General features: G+C 39.8%; 1 protein-coding gene across 4 annotated transcripts in view; it reads left to right on the top strand.

The window, feature by feature from the left end:
- SATB1 (SATB homeobox 1) overlaps positions 1–26,285 on the top strand; it is a 98,915-nt gene that overhangs the window by 17,968 nt on the left and 54,662 nt on the right. For 2 of the 4 annotated variants that reach the window (XM_040636856.1, XM_040636854.1), the window contains exons 2-5: positions 6,280–6,514; positions 10,250–10,426; positions 11,198–11,324; positions 12,070–12,193. In XM_040636856.1, the coding sequence (XP_040492790.1) occupies positions 6,304–6,514; positions 10,250–10,426; positions 11,198–11,324; positions 12,070–12,193 (639 nt within the window). In that variant the 5' untranslated portion in view covers positions 6,280–6,303. Of the gene's footprint in view, positions 1–1,984; positions 3,576–6,279; positions 6,515–10,249; positions 10,427–11,197; positions 11,325–12,069; positions 12,194–26,285 lie in introns of those variants that run through there. The other 2 variants (XM_040636855.1, XM_040636857.1) reach the window with 2 other exon arrangements.

Below are 26,285 nucleotides of genomic sequence, written 5' to 3'. Positions count from 1 at the left end.
TTCAGCTTTTAAAAATGTGATATCTATCATTTGGGGGTTTTGGTAAAGATTGCCTTATATTTTCTTGTTTTTGATGTTGTGTTTTGTGTTTTATTATCACATGTTCTTCCTTTTGCTCAAGGCTTGGGTTTATTTGTGCCAAGATTCACGGTTGCCTTCCTCGATTTTGACTAACCTATCCGGTTTGTGGGTGAAACTTGGGTGCCATTAGAGTGATATATTTTCATTGTGTTTCTCCTAAACTTGTTCTCCCCAGGAGCCCATTATTTCCTATACTTTATCTCCTGCTTTACCTTCTGCTTTTCTTAGATTTCTAATGTAAACAGTGTCTCTAAGAGTGTATTGGTAGCTTTAAAGAGCTTAATTTGCATATTTCCCTCTTATCTCAGTACTTGTGCTAACTTGTTGCTTTTTTATGTGTAACAAAATGTTTATCTGACTGATTTTTCTCTTTTCCCTACTAGTGTATTCTGAAAAAATAATTCTTACAACATTTTTGTTTTTGTTTAATGATTAACTGCCTTCAGGGTTCTAAGATGTTAGTATTGAAACCCAAGCGATAAACGCTGCATCTCTGTTTTGAATGAGATTGTAATGTTCTTCACTTTTATAGGAATTGTATTTAATAGATTATCTAAATAAGAGGATCATACTTCTGTGCTAATGACCATTAATCTAACTGGGTAACTTACCCTAGATTACAGAAGTATTTATTGCTACGACAGATTTACCAACCCAAACTTTTCTTTCACCCGGCATAAATTAATTTAGGAATGGTGGCGTCTTCTCCTTTGTGATAAGTCACATCTCTTTCAAGTGACCCAAATTTTGTTTGACTTGGCCACTGTGGGCCACGTATTTCTTCCTCTAACGTGTTCTATGGCTCAGAAGTGAGGGAGTTTTGAAGCTACCCCGACTAGATACAGAAAGCTCTTACTCATCTTTTTTTAACGTCGGCTCTTAATAGTTTGGGATTCAACCTCCTTTGAGGATAAATATTCTCTAGAGCTTTTCAGGGCTCCCGGCCTTTATTCCTGTGCATCGTTTCGGTACCCTACGCGCTTCTCCGGAGAGATCTACCTCCCGATTGTCCCCTTCAGCCACTTCCTGAAGTCCCCCGACCTCAGTACTCTGTGCCGGTCACCTGCACGCCCGGGCCCCTCTCCCGCGGGGCCAGTGCGCCCTCCCTGCCTGGCCTGTCCCTCCGGTGCCCGCCCGCGACGCTCCCGTCGTACTCCTTTCTGTGGCTTTTGCGCGCGTGGGTGGTTGGTTAGTTTCCCCCCTAGCCCTCGCCCCCTCCTCCCCGGCACTTTCTTCCCCCCCCCCCCCCCCGCCAGTCGCGCCCCTCCTCCCTCCCCGCTCACTCTCGCACACCTGCCCTTGCCGCCCGCGCGCCGCGCGCTCCCCTCCCCGCCGAGGCGGCCGCTGCCAGGGAAGCCCCCTCTCCCCTCCCCTCCGCGCCCTCCCCGGCGCGCCTGGCGGCGGCCGGCGCTGCCCCTCGCGCGGCGCCCTGTTATTCTCGGTATTGTGTGTAATAAATGTCGGGCCGCCTCACTCTAATCAAGCTCATTACAAATTCTTGCGCGCCCGGGGCCGGAAATCGTGCGCTCCCCCCCACCCTTCCCTCACTCATTCACTAGTTACTTGTCTTTCTGCTTTTTAACTCGCCGCCCCCGCCCCCTCCCCCAATCCCGGCCCTCCAGCCCGGGTTTTAATCCCCATCCCTTTTCCGCCTTCTCCTTGCACCCTGCCCCCCCCCCCGCCGCCTTCCTCCTCCGCTCCGCACCCCCTTCCTCCTCCTCTCCCTCCCCCCTCCTCCTCCTCCGCCGCCGCCGCCACTTTCTCGCTCGCTCCCGCTCCCCGGACGCGGCGGATGAGCCGGCCCCGCTGGGGAAGGGCTCGGGGCGGCGGCGGGCGGCCGGGAGGAGGCTGCGTGCTCGGGGCTGGGGCTGCGAGCGGGGTGATTTTGTATTAAAATGAGGAGGAGGAAGAAGAGGCAGCCACAGCGGCGGCGGCGGCAGCAGCAGCAGCAGCAGCAGCAGGAACAGCGGCGTAGAGGGCTGCAGCCCGGGCGGACGCGCGGAGCCGAGCTGGGCACGGCGGCGGCGGCGACAGCGGCCGGGATGAGTCAACTAATAATTTAATGGGGGCAGAGACGGCAGCGCGGGGGAGAGCGAGCGAGAGCGAGCGAGGGAGAGAGAGAGAGAGAAGCAGCCCCGTCCGGGGACTCGCGCTCACACGCACGCACACACACACAAACACACACACACCTCTCCCTGTGCCACCCAGCAACAACCGGCCTCGTCACAACAACAGCAACAGCCGCCCTCTAGCCCGGCCCGGGGACCGAGCATAAAGCCGGGGCGACTCCAGAGGACGCTTCCCACCCCTTCTTGCATTTCGGGAAACTCCTCATCAGTTTTGTTGGGGTTTCTGGGTTTCTTTTCCCCCCCAAGTCCTAGTGCCATTGTGGTGCTCGTTGTTTACCTCGGACTCTGGCTGAGTGAGAGCTTGGCGACTTTTTGGGGGGAGGGGGCGGGGAGTTTGTCGCTGCTGAGGCGGTGGAGGTGGCTGGGGGTGCCTTCTGATTCCCTCCCCCTCCCCCCAAACCCTCTTTCTCTCTCCCTACTCACTCGGCTCCCCAGGCGCTCGCAGCCCCGCGTCAATGGGCTGGGAGAGGGTCCTCGGGGCTGCAATCAGCGAGGGCCGAATCAAAAGTGGCATTTCAGTGCCTTTCCGGGGCTCTTTCCGCGACCTTCTGCCCCCCACCCTCGCTGTCCCCCGGTAGATGCCCTCGTTGGGGGTGCGAGGCTGTGGGAAGAAAGTTTAAGGTTTGTTAATAATTAGTCGCAATTGTTGGGGAGGGGGTGGGGGCGATTGGAAGGGAGGCGAGGTGGCCTTCCCCTCTCTGCGTTCTCCGGGGTTATTGGAGAATAATATTGCAAGTGACAGCCAGAAGTAGACTTTCTGTCCTCACGCCGAAGAACCCAAGCGAGCAGGAGGGAGGGAGGGAGGGAAGCGAGGGGACCTTTTTTTCCTTTCTGGAGACCTTGTCCGCAGTGGGTTTTTTTTTTTTTTTTTTTAAAGAGAATCCTCAGTCACCACCTCGCCTCCCCAGCACCACCACAGTGTACAGCTCATAACGGGTTTTGCTTTGTTTTTACGATTTTCCCCCCAACGAATCACTTGTCAGATCAATTTTATCTTCTCCCTCCTCCCCACTTCCCACTCTCCCCTCCTCCCCCATCGAAAACCCCGTTCTCTGAGGTTAGACATTTTACAAACCATATATGTTGTTTTTCGAATTGTGATTTTTTTTTTAACCCCCTCTCCCATGGCTACTCTTCTAGACGTTTATTTCTGCCCTTCCCCCGCTTAGTGGGGCGGGGGTAGGGGAAGAGAAAATAATACAATTTCAGGGGAAGTCGCCTTCAGGTCTGCTGCTTTTTTTTTTTTTTTAAATTAAAAAAAAAAGGACATAGAAAACATCAGTCTTGAACTTCTCTTCAAGAACCCGGGCTGCAAAGGAAATCTCCTTTGTTTTTGTTATTTATATGCTGTCAAGTTTTGAAGTGGTGAGTTTCAGGTCGGTTTTGCTAATTTCACTCAGTAAAACTGCAGTGTTTCTGTTTCTAGATAGTACTTTGCTTCTTTGTCTCTTTAAAAGGTCACAGTGAAAGCTTGGCCTGGATCGTGCCGGCCATATGGAATGGATAAGGGCACAGTCTCTTAAAATGTGATTATGGGGTTCTTTGGGGGCGAACGAGGCGATCCAGCAAGGAACTCGTTGCAAAAGATCCCACATTGCAAAAAATAGATGGTCGAAACCGGAATTTCGTGTTTTTCTTTTTCTTTTTGGAGGAAATAATAGCTGTGTCTGAGTTCAGTGTTTTATTCAGTAATTATCCCATATAGACTTGGTTTATGGACAGGGAAATGGGATTTTGAGAAAGTAGCCTGCATTCTGTGTGCCAACCAGACTTTACACTAAAAATGCGTTTTAAAATGTGTAACTCAAAAGAAACTCTCAGCCTGGCATCTGTTGAGACCGTAGTTAGTTCCCGAGCTGTCAGTCCAGCAGGCCCCGTGGAGGCTGCTCTTTCCAATACCAAACTGAGGTTTGGTGAACTTTAGCCTTGGGCATGGAGTTTAAATGAGTAAATTGGGTGTTTTATGTGCATGTAATTTTGCTTTATAATGTAAAGCTTTTTACAAGATGACTGAGTGTTTAATAGACTCTTATAGGTGGGTATTGGAAGGATAATTTTGCATGACCTGTATGATGTTTTGATTGTCAATACATTAACTAAATTATAATCTATCACTTTCATTTGCTGTACAGCTTATAATGCTGTTAAACTTCATGACTACTTAATATGTTTTGTAGCATTAACTTTGATGCTGTTGTCTACTCCCCTCCCCCCTTTTCTTCTCAAATTGCCCCACGGGTTAAGTATTTTCTTTTCAAATCGTATGTTTTAAAATTCATCTTCTGCTCTAGGGGAAGGCAACCAATTTCAGAAAAAGCAGCTCTGTATTATAATCCACACGAAACATTATAAACAGTGTTTTGAATAAGTTAATAATCATCGCTCTCTAATTTTGGCTTTAGACTGTAGTTTAATATAATGGAAAAGAGTAATCTTGATAAAAAGTGGTTAAAAGAGGCACATTTATTGTTAATGAACCTCATAACCAAAAACAGATGGGACCCCGATCAACGGTAAACCTTTAGTTCTCAGCGTGCCACCCTAGAGTACAAGGATAAATCGCCATTATTTCTCAAACTTTATAGTTCTTCAATTGGCATTCTTAAGGTTGCTTTTAAACCTACAGATTACCATTTCTCCGCCCCCCCCCTTTACCTCTTTTCTTGATTATAATGGACAAAGTAATCTATGGTTAAAGAGGGAAAAAATGCTTACAGAAAGGCCATGCTAATACAAACTGGCTTTCAACAAACACAGATCTCAGTAGCTTCTTTGGTACAATATATATATATTTTTTTAAGAGTACAAGATATGTTGAATTACCAGACAGCTGGAAGAAAGTGGTAATTATTATACTCTCGTTGGCTTTTCTAAATATGATCCCCTCTCCCTTAGTATTGGTGAGTTCCATACTTAAAGTACCAAGAAAGTTTATAAAATAATTCTGCTAAACCTGTTCTGATCAGTTCAGTTAAAACTGCATTTAGAAGTGACTTTGTTATTGTACTAAAACAGTATGAAAATTGATGTCCAATGTATAATATAACAGAAAACAGTTATCTGTTATGTTTTTTCTGAAGTCAATTAAGATGCTGACTTCCTTGCGTACCAAGATTATTTTTAAATGCTGGTGACTGTGTTTTACCAAAATCATTGAGGTTTTTTTAAAAAGTGAGTTTGGCACTTCAATCTAATATGTATATCACAAAGTATTTTCAAGTTTTTTGTATTTAAATTATTAACAGCATTCTATTACTAAAGGACACCTAAATATTAACGCTAAAACACATAAGTTGTAATGCTTCAGCACCTGGGGTATTTGAAGAAATCCTCCATTTCTTTCCATTTTCTTAAGGGCGATGTGATCCAATCACATGTGTGAGCCAGGACTTGACTAGATCTTTAACAGGTCATGGAATTCTTGAAACTTAAACAGTAGAAAACTTTTTCTGTGAATTAACCTGTAAAGCCAATGAGGAGTTTAAAAAGCAGATATTTGCTACCTTCTTTTGAGATGGTATATATATACATATATTTCCTCATAAAAATTAAACTATATGTAAAAATGTAAACATGAACATCAGATTTAATTAATATTTTGGACTGTGATAATCTTCCCATTCTTGATGAAAGTGTTACTATTGTGTTCTGTAATAAGTTTCTAATTTTTAAAAATTGGGACTACATAAAAATGTTGTTTCCTTTTTAGCTATACTTGTGGTAATTCTTGTTCTAAAAGTAAGCCCATTTCCCCCAACTTAGTTTTGTTGGTAGGTGACAAATTACCTTTTCATTCTAATATGCGTAGCTAGTTTCCACAAATTATTCTGTTAACTTGAATGGAAATGTAATACTGTTATCTAAAAATATATTAACATTTGCAGTATATTATTTACCTAGTTAAGCAATTTTACAAGTATGTTAAATTTGTGGAAAGAAATAGCTAGGGATAAAATATTTACTTGGTGTATCATATATAATATATATATAGAGAGAGGGTGGGGGAGAAAGAGAGAGAGAGAGAGACCCCCATCCAATTATAACATGTCTTCTTTTTAAATTCTGGCAGGTGATCTTTAGAGGGTAACTGAGTATGGATCATTTGAACGAGGCAACTCAGGGGAAAGAACATTCAGAAATGTCTAACAATGTGAGCGATCCGAAGGGTCCACCAGCCAAGATTGCCCGCCTGGAGCAGAACGGGAGCCCGCTAGGAAGAGGAAGGCTTGGGAGTACAGGTGCAAAAATGCAGGGAGTGCCTTTAAAACACTCGGGCCATCTGATGAAAACCAACCTTAGGAAAGGTAAATACTTTCGAGCCAAATCCTGGAAAGCTGCATGCCCTTGTGTCTACTCAAGGCCACTTTGTGTGTGTGTTCACAGGAGGGGGGGGTGTGTGGAGAGGCAGAACCTGTCTTTGTATGTTCTCTTCCTTGATTCTCTTTCTGGTTTGAAATTAGTTACATTCCACGCTGCAGTGCCAGTCAGTCATGTTTGGAAAGTGTAGGCTCTGGGCTTGACTGGAGCACCTTACCCTACATTAGAGTGGAATCGTTGGGTGTTTGATGGTAAGGACTGAGTTAAATACAATGGCCTTCGTAGCACAGGGCTTCCATTGAGGAGGTGTTATTGTAGTAGAGGATATGTACGTGGCTGTTGCTTAAACTAACCCCGATTAAGACTAAGACACTTAGATTGCTTGAGGACTGCCTTAGGTTTTATCAGAGGATTACTAGCTATAAGTCATTTTCAGAGATAATGGGAATCTTATGTGATATGATATAGAAGTTTTGCGATGTCATTTTTTTGTGGCTTGTTTTCTTAAGAGCAAATTTATTTATTTAGCAGTGAAAAGCCTGATGATTCTGCTTTTTGATTTTTTGCTACGGTTGAGTATTTTTTGATAAAGGAAGGGCAGACTTAGGCAAGTTGACAAAGGGAAGATGTGTAACTGTGTGACTCCTTTCTGCCCATTTAATATTAAATTGATGAAGTTTAGCAACTTCGTGTTCAGCGCTGCTGCTTATGTAAATCAGTGCCTATGCTGGGTGTAACATGTGTGTCTCATAATGGTCTTTATTTTGTCTGTGAATAACTGTGTTTAGGATTCAGATTTTTCCTTACACTTGCTAAGCGAAGGATAAAAATGCCATCTTTTAGCAACCAAGAATATTAAGTAGATAAAGTTAGAAGGCAGAGGAATTTCATTGTGTTTGATGCATAGCATTTATCATACAATCATTTATTTTTTTCTTGGTTTGGCGAAAACAAAGAATATATTGATCCTGAAATGAACAGACACAGCAGTCCGTATTGTTAGATCTTTATCTATTAAAAATGGAAAAACAGCACTTCAGCAAATTCTTTGGCCTCTACTCATGATTACCCTATTTATTGATTGTTTGCCAAGAATGTATGCATCTTAAGAAAGCCAGGGTAAGAGCATTAAAAATATAATTTATTACAGCTTTTCAAACTGAGTGCATTAATATTGTACTGTGAAGCACTGGGGCTCTATAAAAAAGACTTTCTGACGCCTGCAAACATATAAGTTCCATAAATTCCTAAATAGGAGATTTCAGCTGTCTCTGGTATTATGTGATATTTGCACAGCAAACTTTAATGCCAGGACAGTTTTAGACAAGGATTCTACAGACTTCACTGCTCCTTATGGCAGACGTGCTGTTTACACAGGCTCATAAACCTTCAGCAAAAGCTTCTAAGACTGCCTCCAGGTTTAAATCATGTGGTATTTTTAGCATTCAGCAGTGACCAGTGCACTCCCCTTTTAATGCTGGAAGGTTATGAAGTTGCTGTAGTTGGAAGTCTCGCCAAACACTAGCACCAATAATCAGACAGTACAGAGAAGGCTTCTGTTCAGCATTGCTCGCAGTATCAGGAAGGCAAGGGTGACAAGTTTGCTAGAAGGTGTAACAGCTAGATTTGTCATTAAATGATTCTGTTGTCACTTTCTCAGTAGCCACCTTAATTATCTATAGGGTATCTCTAAATAAAGTCCAAAGTAAATCCGCTATGTTTCAGCAGTTAGTGGAGCCTGAGTTATTTTCATAGGTCTGAGGAGTATATAGTAGAACACGTCTGTATCATTCCGTAAGAGGAAAAATCAATGCGTATGTTTTTGTTGTACTAACCCAACTCTTTGAAGCCATCAGAACAGGGGGAGGAGAAACCAAAGTACAGTAATTTCACTTCCTGCTCAAATGTTGTTGTGTTTTTTTTTTTAAACATTGCTTTCATAGTGACTTATTTTAAAAATGTAGTTTAATTGTAGAAGGTTCTCAGCTTGCTTCAAACAACGAAATTACTAAAGCTTTTTGGTGGTGGTGATGTGTTTTTGTTTTTTGTGTTTTTTAAATCTTTTTCATGCGCATGGTTTCTGTTTGACAGGTGCTAGATAAAAATTGTGGCTGAGATGAGAGAGCACTACTTAAGAAAAAGAGGTTGGGTGTTTTTGTTTATTTGTTTGGGAAATTTTGCCAAAGTACCTTCAAGCCAAGGAAGAAATCACCAGTTTGCATGTTGCTATTTTTGCTGTGGTCTTCCCAAGTCTTCTTCTGATCCCTGACAGGTTCTCTCTCTGGTATAAAACAGATGAATGAATGACAAGAATATTGGCAAGCTCTGCGGCTTGTTTTTCATGCCTAGCCTGTTGGGTACCTCCGAATGAGTTTGCGAGCTTTTCTAAGTAAACCAAAAGGGGTTTATTTGTCGGAGCTAGAATCTCTAGCGAACAGTTCACTCAGGCTTTGGTGAGGATGAACATGTGAAAAAATGTAGCTGTTTTACTGCCGGCTTTTGTTCAGCATAAACAAGAAAGTAGAGCCTTTTTAAAGGGCATCCCTGATGTCAGGAGGAAATCCTGATTTTGAGCCCTGGTTGGTGTGCACTAGAAATCTGCAGAAGTTGGTAGGGTTCTGTGAGTCCAGAGGGCAGAGCCTTATAGAGGCATTAATGTTATAGGACTAATTGGGGATCCTGGGTGCCCTGTTAAAGTAACCCTTGTCATCATTTATGCTAAAGATGATGCCCTCCTGGCAGTTTGCCACAGTACAGTTCGGATGCATCTGCTTTTAACCCTTTTCCGTATATCACTGGAAGTCTGACAGTGCGCTGCATAAACACCTTGAGTCCTACAGCATTCCGTGATTTCAGTTTCTAGAAGCCTCTTTTCTCACGGTGGTGTGGCCTGTGCTTATTAATCATCTGGCTCCTGAGTTATTACACGGGATTAAAGTAAATAAAGAGAGAACACATCAAATCTATGCAGATTCCTTTATCCTCACATGTCATTCTGAGGCCACTTTCCTTTTCTCTGTCTCATACCATGTAACAGAGATTGTTTTCAAGACCTATGGTTGCTGTGATATCTTTTTAGTCAGGTAGATTAAATGAGTGGCCATAAAAATTGATCTTATTTATTTACATTATGCACATATTGAAATCATATATTTTGACATCAGTTTGGTTAAGTTTTGTGTTTCCTTTATGGAGCTGTTAAGTAAAGATCTTAAAAAAGGAAGAACATGCTAAAAATGTTAGCATCGAAGCTAATCTGGACCCAAACAGGAGAAGTTTAATATTAACAAAAGCACGTAGGAAGCACCAAGGTGGGTTCTTCGGAAGACAACTACAGTGAGTTATATTTGCACCCTGTATACCACTCACAGCAGATCCGACGAGACACTTCTCTCCCGTCAGCATTATCCTTTGATCAAAAAGGTAATTCTGCATTCATTGATTTCGGAAAATTCACTGTTAATGTTAAAGCAGAGCCCAGGTTATCTTAGGACCAAGTTCATATTCTATTTACATATTTCTCTTCCAACTTCAAACAATAAAAGAGTGTATATGTTTGCGTGTGCGTGCTTGTGTTTCTGTGCCCTGTCTGCCTCGGAAACACAGTCTCCCCTTCTCTCACTATTGGGAAGATTTATTTTCATGGTCTAGTTTTTCCTCCCCCCAGATTGTATTCCTGAAGATTGTTGGTTTGCGTCTCTTTTCCTCTGTCTCTTCGATAGGAACCATGCTACCGGTGTTCTGCGTGGTGGAACATTATGAAAACGCCATTGAATATGATTGCAAGGAGGAGCATGCGGAGTTTGTGTTGGTGAGAAAGGATATGCTTTTCAACCAGCTGATAGAAATGGCATTGCTGTCTCTGGGTTATTCGCATAGCTCTGCTGCCCAGGCCAAAGGTAAATAATGCATACGTGGGGTTGGAAAAATTGCTTGGCATCCTTTGTTTACTTTGCAGAGAAAGCACTGAATATTTTTATTCAAAGAACTGTAGCCTGTGTGTTACATTGGTTCCTTATAGACTGTGGGTTTAAAAAATTGGCTTAATTCAGTTTGGTTTAGTTAACACACATTTTGCTTGTGTGGAATGTCGAGGTAGATTTTTTTTTTAAATTACTTCAGCTGAATCATTAGTATGCTTATTGACCTTAATAATCTGCTCCACTGAGGACCCACAAGGAAGTGAGGAGCGTATTTGAGCAGATGGACTGTTGAGAGTCAATTTGCATTTATGACTGAATATCTAGTTCTGTTTCTTTTATTCTGTTTCTGATGGTTTTATGGGCTGTAAAGTATTTTTCAATGCTGATTCCCATTGCAATAGAGAATCTTATCTAAATCGTAAAGCCATTTAGAACTGGTTCAGCTATGTCTTATTAGAACTTCCTGTAAGTTAGGAAAATGTGGCCTATGCATAGGTTTTATTGATGGGGTTTTATTTCCAAAATAATAAACAACCCTACAGTCATTTACATAATTTCACAATTTGGAAAGCTAAGCTGTGAATATTTTCATTGACCTGCCTTTTAGAGGGAAGGGAATCATTCAAACAGAAATAACAATATTGCTTGCGGTGGGGGCAATGAAAAAAACCACCACCACCACCTTCTACGAGAAGTATTATCTGAAAGGTAAAATATTTAGTGACGTATTCTCTTTATCTGGAATAGGGCTAATCCAGGTTGGAAAGTGGAATCCAGTTCCACTGTCTTATGTGACAGATGCCCCTGACGCTACGGTAGCAGATATGCTTCAAGATGTGTATCATGTGGTCACATTGAAAATTCAGTTACACAGGTGAGTCAGGACAGCAGTTCTAGGGCAAAACGTTCTATGTGCCTGATCTTTTGAAATAAAGCGTCTCTGGTCAGCCTTTCATTTTTATCTACCCTGTGTTTCAGAAGCTGATTTTATTGCTTTATCCCTTCTGCCTTATTTTCCTAACTTCAATGTATATTTAAAAGCAGCCCCCCCCTCCGAAATTTGTAGGTTTTGTGCAGGATATCAAAAGACAAGACTTTTTATATTTAGTCAATTAAATGATGCATTACAAGAAGGCATTTTACATAAAGTTTACTTAAGAGAAAAATATTTTTGCATATCATGAACAGTGCCATCTGTGTACATTTTGTGAAAGAATGCCTTATTCACCATTGCCGCGATCTTATTTATTTATATTTTTTTACCATTTTAATTCGTATGAGCAGAGTCACGAAAGGAAAACGGTTAATACGTTAATGCTTTTCACGATGGCTCGTGAGAAAGCAGTACACCTTAAATTGTCTTCCCAAGCGCATCAGAGCAGGAAGGTAGAAGTAACATGAAAAAATAGCCACCACAGGCAGCTGATGTATAATTCATGCATCGATACAGCAGATGTGTTGTATAAAGTAATTAACTAATCGGAACAATCAGGAGACCGAGAGCAATCTCCAGATGCATCTGTTTGATGCGCAAAATGAAATCTGTCTGTCTTAAAGGAATGTTCTGCAGCGGGATGCAATCTTGTAATAATCCCCTTTCTAATCTATGTCTCAAATAGTTGCCCCAAACTAGAAGACTTGCCTCCCGAGCAATGGTCGCACACCACAGTAAGGAATGCTCTGAAGGACTTACTGAAAGATATGAATCAGAGTTCGTTGGCCAAGGAGTGCCCCCTTTCACAGGTACTTAGCATAGCATGTAATAAATAATAAGCCATCCTGGGCAGCCCTGATTTGAGGTTTGATGGGGCTCCATAGTCTAAAGCAACTGGTATGTGAAGCAAGACTGTCAAAATCGCAAAGTGACTTGACCACTGGTGACTTTAAACAGTATGCCTGATTTATTCTGGACAGAGCCTTTACACTTTTTCTCCCTGGGGGAAAAGAGCGAAGGAAAAACAGCTCAGTAGAAGACTGTGCTAGCTTGTTTTCAGATGCTTCTCCTGAGTGCTCTGAGCATGGAAGCTGCGTTCTCCAGAGTGCCCTTATTTAGGAAAGAGTAAAGGTGGTATAACTTCCAGGAACCTTTGGTGAGTGGGAATGGCAGTGAGAGTGTTAATGGAAAACTTCGCCATGCTACCTGAATAAAATAAGAGTGCGGTTTTGGGATATTTTGTTCGCTACAGAAAGGGGGAGAAAAGCATTTCGTATAAACAAGTACAAAAATAAGAAGTTTCTTCCCTGTAACCAAAGGTTGAGTAGTTACTTATTGGGATTTTGTCACGAGGTTTGTGGCATTTGGGTTTACTGTGTTTTTGTTTTGTTTTTTGGGGGAATCTTTTTTTTTTTTTTTTTCCCTCTGAGATTCCTGTCATCTCATCAGAGATTCTTGAAATGAGACAAAGATTTATTATTATTGTACTTGATATTTTAGAATGAATTGTGGTGAAGCGTAACTAAAACTCTAGATAGAGACTGCCCCGTCTCTAAATTTAAAACCAGACATCATTTTTGATAATGCTCAGCTGATTTCACATAAAAAAGGGTGCTATGAACCTGCTCTTAATGGGCTGCCTGGGTAGTCACTATGTAATTGTGTTAGAATGCCATCCCTCAGTGTCAAACCCATGTGAGGTCATCCCATGATATAGTATAATTCAAGTACGATCTAACTAGATTTTTACCCCATTTTGAAGTTCTTTTATTTCAAGTTCAAAATGTAATTCTGAATGTTAGGCTTCAGTCCCTTGAATGTGAATCGTGTGATTCTGCTATAAACATTTCTGCAGTTGAGATGTTCCCAAATTGTATTTCCAGTGTGGTGGTCGCAAGGGTACTGGGACCTTTGGAAGGAAGCTTTGTGGGCTTTTGTGCTACTGTTTTATGGAAACTCCATGCGTCTCAGGTTACAGTCCATCAGCTTTACTTTGATATTTGTTAGCAGTTGTAGGAATAGAGCAAATGAATTAAGTTGATACTTAAATATGGCTTTCTATATATATTCTTTTAAGGTAGGCTATAGCCATAGGTAAAATATTTTCTATATTGCAAGTGTCAATTTCTTGGAATTCAGGGCAAACTCTTTTTGTCATTTTAGCTTATTTCCTTCTATCTTCCTTCTCTCATCTTTGGAGTAGAGAGGATGTGAATTTATAACTATCAAATAAAAGTAATTTAAATTAATTAAACACAGTTAAATCAATAGGATGATATAATGAAGCAGGGGACTCTTACATCGGGGACTTTAGGTTTTGCAGACAACTCCAGATAATATGTCACTTGGTTGCTAGCATTTGAAAATTTGAAACGTCCTAGAAATAAACTTTTTTTTCTTTAACTCAGAGTTAAAATGCACGTAAACATTTACCCAGTACAGGAAGGCCATGTATCTACATGTTGCTAAATGTCCCATTGATTTTGGAAGTAAATTCAGGCAAAGATTTAAGGCATTTACTGTGAGCTGGAGAAGAGGATGCTAGTACGAGTATTTACTGATAGAAGCAGTGAGAATTAATTGTTAAATGACATCAACATTCAGCCAGTAAACTCCACCTCACTATAGCTTCTAAATATAATTGTGAGTTTACTTAATGTTATCATGGGAAATGAATTGAATACAGACAATTATAACATTAAGCAGAATGACAAAATGAAATTCGGGGCTTGGTTTTAGAGTCCTACATTGGTGAATTTCTGTAGAGAGGCCTTTGGAGGAATGTGCGTCTGTGTGTAGTTGTAGACCCTGCCGTAATCAGTGAGCGGTGGAACTAGGCTCTAACTTCAACATGGGTTATAATTACAATTGTCCTTTCTTTAAAAATATCTTTTGACAAAAACTGAGTGTAGTTTACCAGCGGCAACAAATATTTGAAATTAATTTAATGTTTAATATGATGAAAAAAATGCAACCTGTTCTTTTTAAATGAGTGAGTTATTTTATACTCAGCTGTGTCATCTTTTATTTTTTTCTCTAGAATGAGTCCATGAATCTTGATACTCAAAGCAGGAAGTTTTAATAATGGACTGTTTTCCACTTGCTTCTTTATTTTCTTTTCTTTCATGAGTTATTAGTTAAAGAAGAGAAATCCAAGCTCTGTAAGGCCTAAGCCCAACTTATATGCCGAGCTTGACAGAACTCCTCTTTCTTTCCCCTGTGGTTGAGAGACCGTAGAGGATGATGGCATTGTGAAAAATGCCTAGCAAGAAAAATACTGCCTCAGTCTTCTACAAAATGGAACCTAACATCAAGAAATGCTAACTCTTAAGGCTTGTTTTACCCCCCTGTGGAGGTTTGATCGATTCACTTGAGAATTTTGAACATACAGTCTGGCATCCGCATTTTGCCGTACATTAAGAGTTTTATTTAATATGATAAAATATCTCAGGAGCAAGTATAGCTCTAGAGTCCTTTACTGTGACATTGAGCAGGATGTCCACCCTGCAGACCTCAGTTCAGCTCCCTTCACAGAGTAGAAGCGGGGAGTGGATACCAGTGGGAATCCAGCGGGAATGTGCCTGGGGTATCTGACAAGCCCTGCCTCCAATGCTCTTAGGAGGATTCCTGCACACTTGCTGGGCAGATGTCCTTGGAATCTTAGAACTAGGTTTTATCCTACCCAGACTCCTCCTTGCACAGATGAAGGAGCCAGTGGCCCTGGAGATCAAAGTCAAAGTGCTGGTTAGTGACCGACCCAAAAGTCCTTTCCCAGTGATAAATTTTAGAGTGTGTTGATTTTAAAATGAATACTTCTCTTGTCTTGCCATAATGTGTGATAACATTTGCAAGGTTTTCTCCAGATGCAGGAACTCCATAAGGGTGCATAAAGGTTTGATTTATAACTATGCCCTTATTCTATTACTACTTTCCTAAATCATAAATCTGCCCGAATAGATTGACATCCATCTATTAAGTTTTTATACCACGTGTTTATTTTTGTAAAAACCTGCTAAGACACCTTAGCTCCTTATGGATCTGAAGTTGGTCACTTTCTTGTTACTCTCCCTTTTTCCGTGAATGTGATTGGATAAGCTGGGTGTTGTATTTTGAACCGCAGGTAAGGAGGAGAGAATAAATCTGGCTTGGGGACAGGAAAGCCTGTGGTCATGAGAACATTGAGAGTATGGATTCGGGGGGTAAATGGGGAGTTAAATAATGTAAACATTTTGATTTACAATAAAGCATTTCATTTTCATTTTGGTTTTCCCTGAAGTTTTAGAAATTCAACTTAAGAACTGGATAAATATGTATACATTCAGTACAAGGATAGATTCATTTTGTTAAAAGTACCATAAGTAAAAGGTCGATTATTACTTCTCCCAGCCTAATGTCTTCTAAAAATATTTAGGTAAGATACTCCTGAGAAATTTTAATCTGCTAGGTACATTTTTCCCACCCCACCCCTCCCCTACCACGCACACACGCACACACTCACTCATACATCACAACTCTCACATTGTTAAGGCACTGGGTCACTTTCTCACCTGAGGAAACGTCGTTCTAGGCCCAAGTCCTTCATGAAGTAAGTGAGAATTGTCATTTTTATTTTCAAGCAGCAAAATATATATAAAATATATTTAGGTTTGAACATTCCATTTAGAAGTCATATTGAGTAAATCATTTTTTCCTTTTTCCCTTTCCTTTTCCTGACAGCATCTAAGGATCTAATATATGCCAGGCTTTTCATTAGGTATTGGCAAAACAGGTAAACCACCCTGCCCTCCTGGAGCTTACCATTTAACCACGCTGATTCTGTGAAACTTGACAGTCATTGCCATAGACATTTAATAAACCTCTGTGCTCAGTTGATTTTCAGTCTGTATGATGCATAACACAGCGGAGCAACAATTTAAAAATTGCTATCAGTTAGGCTATAAATATGTTTTTTAAGCTGCACTTTGCATTATTGTTTCATAATTTTAAGACTGAAATGACATTGCTGAAAATAGTTAAAGAAACATTAGTAATCACTTCTCTCGAGAATATCCAACATCAATATTCATATATTGTATTTCATGTGAGAGTCTGACCCTATGAAATTTATTCACATATTCACATACTTATTCATTCAAAAATATATATTGACATTCTGCTGTGTGACAGGTGTCCTGTTTCCTATGTAGTAATAAGGATGATACACTCTAATAGTTGAAATAATAACAATTTTTATTTAGTGTTTTTGATGTATCACAGGCAAATCTATCACCCTAAGCATTAGATAGTTTGTATCCCATTCTCAGTTGAGGAAACCTGAGGTATAGAGTGTTTGCATGAGTCTCAGAGTCACAGCTGGTAAAGCAGAGGGGTGAGAATTCATGCGCAGAGCCTGTGAGCTTAACCAAATATCCTTCTGGGTCACATATAGATGAAGGACTTTTTTTTTTTTTTTTTTTTGAAGCCTTTCTCAAATTAATTTGATGTGTTTTATAAACGACTTCCTTTTCCCTAAGTCCTGATAACTGCTTACAGTTTTCCAATTGGATTTATTCTCACTGCTGAAATTTTGCTTTAGGATATGGGGTTTGATTCTGTTGTTTGTCCATTGACTTGCTTTAAAAGTATCATCATTTCATGCCCCTAGCTTAGAGTGAGAGGGTAGTTCAGACCACAGGGACTGACTTCTGGGATAATCCGGGTATTTGGGAGGTTCCAAAAGGTTTGAGTTTAGCAGCTCTATGACAGTCACTTCCTGCCCCATCCTGTCACATGCGTCTGGATCGGTTGGTATAATTGAGCTACCAGCCCTTTGTTTTGGCCCCCAAGACAATGTTAGGCATTTGCATTGGAAGCAGTGGGCAGTTGAATTTCTTGAGTCTATTTGCAAGGCTAGACTTTAGTCAGCCACTGGCCTGCTAATGATGGATGAGGATATAACTGGCCAGCTCCACTTAAAAATAGAACATTTCCTGTTTGAGATGTGCTTGTAGGATTTTGTACTTGCCCCTTCCTGATGCAATACATAAATTTTGTTGTTATTTAAATACGTATCCTTTTTTAAATTACCAAACTTTTCCCAGCCCTTACCCTACTGACCATGGGAATCCAAGGTTATGAACATCCGCTTTGCCAGGCACTGAAGTACTTGATACTGATTGGATTTTATTAAGCATTTTCAGCAATTGTATTCATGGTGAGCTCCATAAAGGGAATGGTAAACCAGTCTTCCATGGGTAGTAGTGTGAATTGCTGATACTTTTTCTTGCCTTCTTTTTTGAACCAGTTACTACTCTTTCTCCTTCAACTTAGTGAGTTATCTGCTTTGTGTTACTATTAGAATATATAGAATCTACAATAGAAGAATAAAAATGTGCTCCAAATTGCAAGTTTTCCTTTTTGAATCTCATATATCAGGCTCATTTTTAGCTGATTTAGATACATAAGGATTTTACTGTAGCTTGATGTTAGCTGTCTGTAACCTTTCAGATATATTAATCAAAAAAGCCAAACTTAATAAAGCATCTAACTTAAAATGGATTGATCTCAAATATTTTATAGCTACTATCTTTTCACAATAGTAAAACATAAAAGAGTTTAAGTCATGCCAGTTTAGAGAGTGCTTTACAATGTGTAAGTACTTCATTTTCACTTAATAGATTTTTACCTGTGCTTTGTTTTAGATCTTAACAGGTTTCCTTTGACCTCAAAATCACTAATGCAAGGAAAATTACCATATCATGAGAGCATTTCCCCTATTTTCTTCTGATTTGCCGAATAATAAATACTTGCCGAGGTTTAGGAGTAAATATGGCCTGGAGAAAGCCTACTAAATGCTGTTTTCTAATTGTTTTTTTAAAAAGTTAACCAAATCATGCTAATCAATCTGATTTTCTTGCTAAAACAGAGCTAGTTTAAGAGTGCTTTTGGAGTGTGTTTTTTCACAGTTACCACTTAAATTTCAAGTTGGGCTCTACCTGGATTTGCTTTTTAAACCTGCTTTATTTCATGTCAGATTTGGCCATACAGACTCATAAACAAATAAACAAAAGACCTTAAATTCAGAATAATCAAAACAAACAGATACCTGCACCCAATTTTTTTTTCCTGTTTCATGGGAAACTGCTTGATCATAACGTGCTCCGAGTATAAAAAACATAAGAGAGCCTTTAACATAACAGGAGAGAGCCTCAGCCCGGCTCTGCAGCTCATTGCCAATTGAAGTAAGGAACGCTCTGGCTGTTGGGACTTTTAAATCTAGACTTAAAAGTTATTTGTTCTGTTTAGCATTTTTAAAATGATTCTATTAGGAATTGTATGTGCTTCAGTTTTAATTTTAACTCATAATGATTGTAAAGCACCCTGGGATGCTTGCATGAAGGGCGCTTCAGAAATGTAAGATTGTATTGTGTTCTAATATGCAGAATTATTACGGGGTGCTGGAGTTTCATCGTGGACATTCATAAAGTTGCAGAATTCCTCATTGTGGAGAAGGTAGCTGACTTCCTTCAGTAGTCTTTTTTTTTTCTTTCATATTTACACTAAAACTTTATCCTTTTTAGCCATCATCTTTTTTCTTTCTTCTTTAAAAAAATATTATTATTGCAATATTTTCCCATAAAAATGCTAATCTAATTTAGTTTACTCAAAGGGATTAAAGATGCAAACCAGATGTGATAGGTTGAAAGTTAAGAAGAGATTAACTGTTTGTTAGCACCATAACATTCTTCTTCTAAGATCACATTCTTACCCAAATGAGAAGACAGGGGACTTCGTGTCTGGGTACCACTGGTTCTCCTAGGCTTGCCCCTTTCTGCTGCCAATCCAGCATTTGTTCCCAGGCGGTTAAAAATGTGGAGCTACCTGAAACAGGTATGGACTTTATGAAACGTAACAATAGGATTTCCAGAGAGGTATTGAAACTCCTGGGTTATATTAAGGTAGGACAGAGCTTGATTTTGTTTTCTTCTTATTTCTTAATGGAACTGTTTGTCGAAGTGATGTGTTTCTTCAACAACTTCATTCTGGCACTTTTTATGTGAGTCCGTGTGTGCCATCACCTTCATTAGTGAGCTTATAGCGTTCCTTACCTAGGAGTCAAGAATGTGAGCGCTCTCGTTTACCAGCTCTGTAAGCTCCGGGAAGTGACTCTCCATGCCTCAATTCCCTCATCTATAAAGTAGGAAGATAACAGTACCAATTTTTCAGGATTGTTATGATAATTATGTGAATTAATACATGTTACACATTTAGAACAGTGCTCAGTTCTAAGGTGTACAGTAACTTTGGCTGTTTTTCTGCAACATGGGGATTGAGAGCTTGAAATTTCCCTTGGGGGTGCCGCGTAGTCTAAGAAACTGCTGCTCCATAGAAGATTTTGATGCAAAATTCACTTTTTATGGAAACAACCAAGAACATTTCATTCATAGAAGAATTAAAGGACTGTGTTGTAGTCCATTCTCACCTGTGAGGGACACTTCTAACATCATCCTTTGAATCATTATAAAGTTCCCATGTATTTTAAGATGGAAGTGGAGGAAGGCTAAACTTTGCACTTTACTTTTTTTTTTTTTTAAGATTTTACTTATTTATGTGTGAGAGAGAAAGAGAATGGGGGTGGGGGAGAGGTAGAAGCAGACTCCCTGCTGAGCAGGGAGCTGATGCAGGACCCTGGGATCATGACCTGAGCTGAAGGCAACGCTTAACTGACTGAACCACCCAGGCGCCCCTGAACTTTGCACTTTAAATGCCCATTTGTAAGTTAAGCATATAAGGTACTCTAGACTAGACAATGTCCAGAGAGGATAACGATGCCTCAGGTGGGAGTTTGTCTGGTGTCCTTTTCTTGAACTCCTGTCATTCCCACTCCCTGCACTCAGGGCTCCATCCTGCCTTTGCGCACCCATCACAGTACTTTCCACACTGTTCTGAAATTATGTGCAGACTAACTAGGCTCGGCTTACATTGTGATTAACTGTCACAAAGGGACTAAGTTTGATTTGTCACCGCGGTTGTAAATCCTGGCACACAGTAGGATCTCAGGAATATCTGTGGAGCTGACATAGCCTCATAGGATTTTCACCGTATTCGTTTCATGAACCAATAAACTATGTCGGTAGTTTTATTAGTAGTATTTTATAGATACTCTAATCTATAGTATCCTACTGTACAAAATATTTTTCCTATTTTACTTAATTCTGAATTTTTAATTTATCTAACTAAGAGCAAATTACCTCTGAATTTTTCTCTAAGTAAATTTTTCTCTGTTATCCCAGGCTGTCTCGTCTTTTTGCTCATGTTGTGATAGTCTTGAATATATATACAAATTTACATGTTCTTAAGCAGAACAGTGGTCTTAGAGGTACAGGGGACCCAGAGATGTAAAAAATGCTGTAAAAGACGTAATTATATGTCACTGTTAGGCGCAGTCTTTAGCACTATATTTATATGCATGTTTAAAATTTTTCTTCCATAATCAAACGTATATTTCAGCATGGTTAATACTTTTCATTTTAGCTCTGTTGTGTTATATTTGAGGTCCTTGCTTTTTTACTGTTAATTCCATTTGTCCATTTCTCATATTTAAAAATATCTAAAGAAGGGAAATTTCAAAAGCAGAGTCAAGTGATTTATATACAAAGATGCCGGTGCTGCCAACGTAGAAGTGCTAACAGTCTGTACCACCCTGTATGGGCTCACAATGTCCATTCCTCAGTTGCTGCTCTGAAGTCCACATTTGGCACTGGAGACTCCGTTTAGAGCTATAAACGCATTATGCGTTAAAGTCAGCTGTACAAAGGCTCGGAATCACCTGAATTTAGGGAGAGCTGCAAGCGTAGATAACTGTCCCGCCGTTCCAGAATGGGCCTCGGGGGCTTGGTTTGTCCGTCCTTCCGCATGAGCCCCATCTCAGCCAGGTGCACATAGCCTCCCGTGACGGACGGGGCTCATTATGTCTCGATGTCCAACCTGTGCAGCACATTTTTACCATTTTACTGTGACTCCTGAAGAGGTGACTGCCAGGATATGGCAGTTTCCAAAACTGTGAAGCATTGTCATGCTGTTGATAAAGATGAGACAGATTAATTTGATTTTGCTTTGTGACCTAATCCCAACGTGACGTTGGTTTATATTTATCAAGTACACATGGAAAGTCTTGGTTGACGAAGGTAACTAGTAAAACACAGAAATCAACGACATGATTTAGCCTTTAGCCTCCTGGGAAATCTTGGATCAGATCTTAGGGGATTCATGGACCCTAAATGGGCTTCTGGGGGTTTGTGCCGACCTAGAAGTGAAGAGTTACTTTCGGGAGTATATGTGGTGAGACCTTTGAAAGGTTTCATGAGATTCCCAAAGAGAGTTTTGTGGTTCCGTAGAAAGCTAAAAGCTGGACTGTCTTTTCTCCCCCAGTTTCAGGCAATACGGCTTAAAATCTTAATAACATTCATATGAAGAAGGAATGCGGAGAAGGAATATGTAATCTATAAAGAGATAGAGAGCCTAATTCTAGTACAGTTGACCTTTGGACAGCTCAAGGTTAGGGACACTGACCCCCTGCACAGTCGAAAATCCACATACAAATTTTGGCTTCTCAGTAACTTAACTACTAACAGCCTGCTGTTGACCCGAAGCCTTGCAGATCACATAAACAGTTGATTAACACCTATTTTGTATGTTACATGTATTACGTACTGTATTCTTACAATAAAGTAAGCTAGAGAAAAGAAAACGTTAAGAAAATCATAAGAGAAAATACAGTACTGTAAAAAAAAAAAATGCCACTGCATATAAATGGACCCATGCAGTTCAAACCTATGTTGTTCAAGGGTCAACTGTACTTACTTTTGAAAAAATGGATTTGAACTACTTCAGTCCTTTTACTCTGTGGCTTTATGTTTCCTTTATTTAGGACCCCTGGAACTGAACACAAATTTGCTATTTTTTTCCTGTTATGTCTACGTGCAGATACTAGAAATTTTAATCTCCATAGAGGTTGGGAGATTTAACTACACAAGGACCATCAGAGAAAGAATAAGCAAGCATTCCCCCAAATTTGCAAGTTGGTACAGAGTACCTAAAGTTTAGAATCTTAGAACACAGTTTTTGCTGTAAAATTAAAGTCACTGGATTTAGATTAATCTAACGAAAAACTTCCAAAAAGTCAGTTTGGAGTAGTATAATGTTTAATAACAATGGGTGTATTTTTAATAATCACATTATAAGCAAGATACCAGGGTGTGGGGGGGATACTTTAACCTTCCTAATAGTAAAACTGTGGTTGGGACATTTGCAGTGAGTGCCTGCAAATGGATGATGTGTCGTACAAGTGAATCTTCTTAAGTCATTGAAGAAGACCCTATAGGACCCCTGTTTGGGAATACATGTAGATTTCCTAGACTCTGAAAGCTGTTAGAAGAGACCCTGGAGATTATCTAGTTCAATCCCGTGCCTGTTGCAGATGAACAAATGTAAGCCTCTATGTGCGGTTAATTTGAAATATTACATGCCCTTAGTTGTAATACATGTTTTAACAAATACTTTCTAATTTAAGCGCTTTACTAACATATTCAGTTAATTCGAATAAGAAGGTTTAGGTATGGTAAGAAAGATCTAGAATAGGTACTTATACAAAAAGAGTAGAGAATCTGGTCAAAGGATATTATCCCGGCCCTATGTAAAATTACTTTATGTCAAAAAGCCATATGAACAGTGAACGGACATTTTCTTTAAAAATTATGAATTGGATAGTTAAATAAATGAAATGTCTGTGCTTTGCAGTGATCACATTTTCATCTTTAGGGAATGCAGTAAGAAAATTAAAACAGATTTAGGTGTGTTCTCTTTGTGCTTCCTCTTGCATTCTTTTCGAGCTTTGTTCTGAGATTTCCATTTCTAGCATGATACAAGGATTACTTTCTGTGAAAATGCCATTTTCAGGCACTGGGATTCATCAGGATGGCAAAAGCCATAACTATGACAACTGGAGTTTAAGTAAAATTTATAAGTGATTAGTCTCTTCTCAACAAATTGAGGTTCCGAATATGCCCCAGTTGTATCTCCCAAGAGAATGGCTTAGAAAGCAATAGAGGATCCAGAGGGAAAGATTTGGGGAACATAAGCTAACATGCACAAACAGAATATTACACTTAGAAATCCTGCCATTTGTTTCTCATAAATTGAAACCCATTTCCCTTCCTTCCCACCCCCAAATACCAGATGGGGGACTACCTGTTAATTTTCAACAAATTCGCTCCGTGTCCCCATCTCACGTGATGCCTTTTTTGTTAGAACTTATTTGTAGTATTTGATATCCTTTGGGATTAAGAGAAAACTCCATTTGCTGAGAATCCCTCTTAAAATTGTATTTGAATATGAAGTTGATTCCTTTCGATGCAAAATTGAAGTTTGACCTTTGAGCTTTTCACACGCATATAAAGAATAACTGCCATGAAAATTCAGGCCATAGACAGATGGGACTATGGGGAAAGAGGAGGGCCATCAGAGTATATGAAGTTACACTTCGCGAAAAATAAAAATGTGAAAGAATAGGGAGCCAGCAGTTTGACAGATTGTTCAGTAAATGCTCATTTTATTGAAAATTATAAAAAGGTGCTTAATGCCTCTGTGCCATTAATACAATACATAAAAAGGTTACTGTCAAGATTAGTGTTCCAGTCCTGAAAATTAACTGTGGGGTTTTATGCATCACTCTGCATCGACTGAGAAGTGAAAGGTTTCTGTATATACATTTTACATGTGCGGGCATTTATTTCAGAAAACAATTATTTTAGACTTTATGCCAAAGACATTAGCAGTAATGTGCTTTCATTTAAAACATGGACATAGCAGATATATATTACAGACAAGGTAGACCCATGGAAATCGCCTTCTAGAATTAAACCTGAGCAAGATTATTTCCCTTGCCGTCTCTAGAGTATTCCAATTCAAAACATACATTCCTTCCTACAGAAAAAGATATTCAGATTCCTTAGTTGAAATTAATTAGCATTCAGAAACCAGATAGCATGTTTTTGGGTATTCATGAGATCTCTGTTTGAAAAAAATGTTTTTAACTTGTAGAAATGTGTTGCAACACACAGATGGGAAGAAAAAGAAAAAAAAAATCTCTTTAGCAAGCACTGTGTGTAAAAGGAATATTACATTTTGCACGCTCCTGATTGCTCTGTGTAAACAGTTTTTGACATCTGTCTTTATAGTTTTCGAGGAGAGGAAGACTTTGTTAAAAGAATCATTTTTATACAGCACTCACCATTTCAGTCTTGCTTTACCTGTATTATGAAAGCAGATGGTCTGCATGTCTTTTGAATATTTATAACTATCAAAAACAATCTCTTGCTATTCACCCTTAGGCTTATGAGATGTCAGGACTGTTCTGGTTGAAAAAAATCATCCTGGGTGTTTACAGAAAGAGGATTACATTAAGCTGAAATGACTATACATTTTCCAGTTTAATATTTGTCCATCAGCTGTTTAATCGTATTTAGATAATTGTGTAAATAAGATGTGGTAGCCTTTGCCCTCTCTGCTGATGGAGCCTGAAAGCTTTAAACATGGGCGAGCCACCATTTTGTAGATGCTCTTGCTACCTCCTCCCACCTCAGTTAGACCGTCAGCAAGTCCTTAGTAAGTTTTGATCGTGATCTCCCAGCCCTGTTTAAAATAGGTACATACAGTGCACAAAAAGTCAGTATGGAGATCAGATGAAATGCTAGGGAGCTGCTGGCTTCCGGGACAGGCTGTTTAGTTTATTAGCGTATATTGTAATATGCAAATATGGTACAGCACTTCAATTACCCTTTAAAGATGACATGGCTTTCCCTTTATTCTCCATGAGCACGCAGAGCTGGGAGGGTATTTTGGAAAACTTTTGGTATAGTGGGGGTTAACTGTTTTTTGACTGGAAGCTGAGCAATCAGAGATAACAGATTTTGCTGTGGTTGGTTGATTTGGCAGAAAAGCATGAACAGTTTTGGTTTAAATGATTGAATAACCTGATTAGCATTGTTTTGGGGTGGGTTTTTTTGTTGTCGTTAAAGGCACAACAAAGCAATTTTAAGGGTAATCAGATCACTGCCTTTCCCCAGTTGCTAAACCTTTTTTTTTTTTTCAGAAGGCCTCACCTCTCCCTAAACCTCTTCATTGCCTACTAAAGATGACCAAGTAGAAAAATAAAACAGTCTTCCTTCAGTTTCTAAATGTGTTCTAAAGATACACCTACAGCGTAGTTATTTTCTAGTAGGGGTTTGAAAGAATATATAATATTTAGAAAAAGGATATGACCTCAGCCCGTTCCTTTATGGGTTTTTTTGCTGTTTTTGTTTCTCACTTTTGGAGACCTGCAGTATTTGAGAGCAAAGGTTCAGAATGTTCTAACTCTATCTAAGTCAGGCTTTAGAAAAATTCCACCCTTACCTTTTCACAATTAGAAAGGTTATAAATAATGTATTTGGCTGAAAAGGAAGCTCAGCCTGTGGCAGATGGTATCATTCTAGAGTACTGGGGTTTCTGTGAAGATGGCATTCTTTCAGATCGGAACTTCGGCAGACTCTCAGAAAGAACCGGAGCTCTTCATAGGGAGCAGACATGTGCTTTATGGATCTTAGAAAAGCTTACAACTTGGCTCCTAGGATGAGAATATTGTGTCACACTGGGGTTATGAGACCCACAGCCAGTTTCTGCCAACTTTCAGATTGCGTTTCCCAACACTGGAAGCTGGGGGCCTGTTCATTGGTTGGTGTACTGTGTAGCATTTGAACTTGGGATTTGAGCTGACGAGTTCGGTCAGCCTGATTATTTTATTCCCAGAATACTGACATTCTACGTAGACTGGCCACTGAATAGGAAAACTTGAGATACAAGTTGTGCCTTTTTCGAAGTGCT

The sequence above is a fragment of the Ursus maritimus genome, unplaced genomic scaffold (assembly GCF_017311325.1).
Source record: "Ursus maritimus isolate PB19 unplaced genomic scaffold, ASM1731132v1 scaffold_20, whole genome shotgun sequence".
NCBI lineage: Eukaryota > Metazoa > Chordata > Mammalia > Carnivora > Ursidae > Ursus > Ursus maritimus.
The sequence above is the reverse complement of the archived record's forward strand: the minus strand, read 5'-3'. Positions and strand labels throughout refer to the sequence as shown.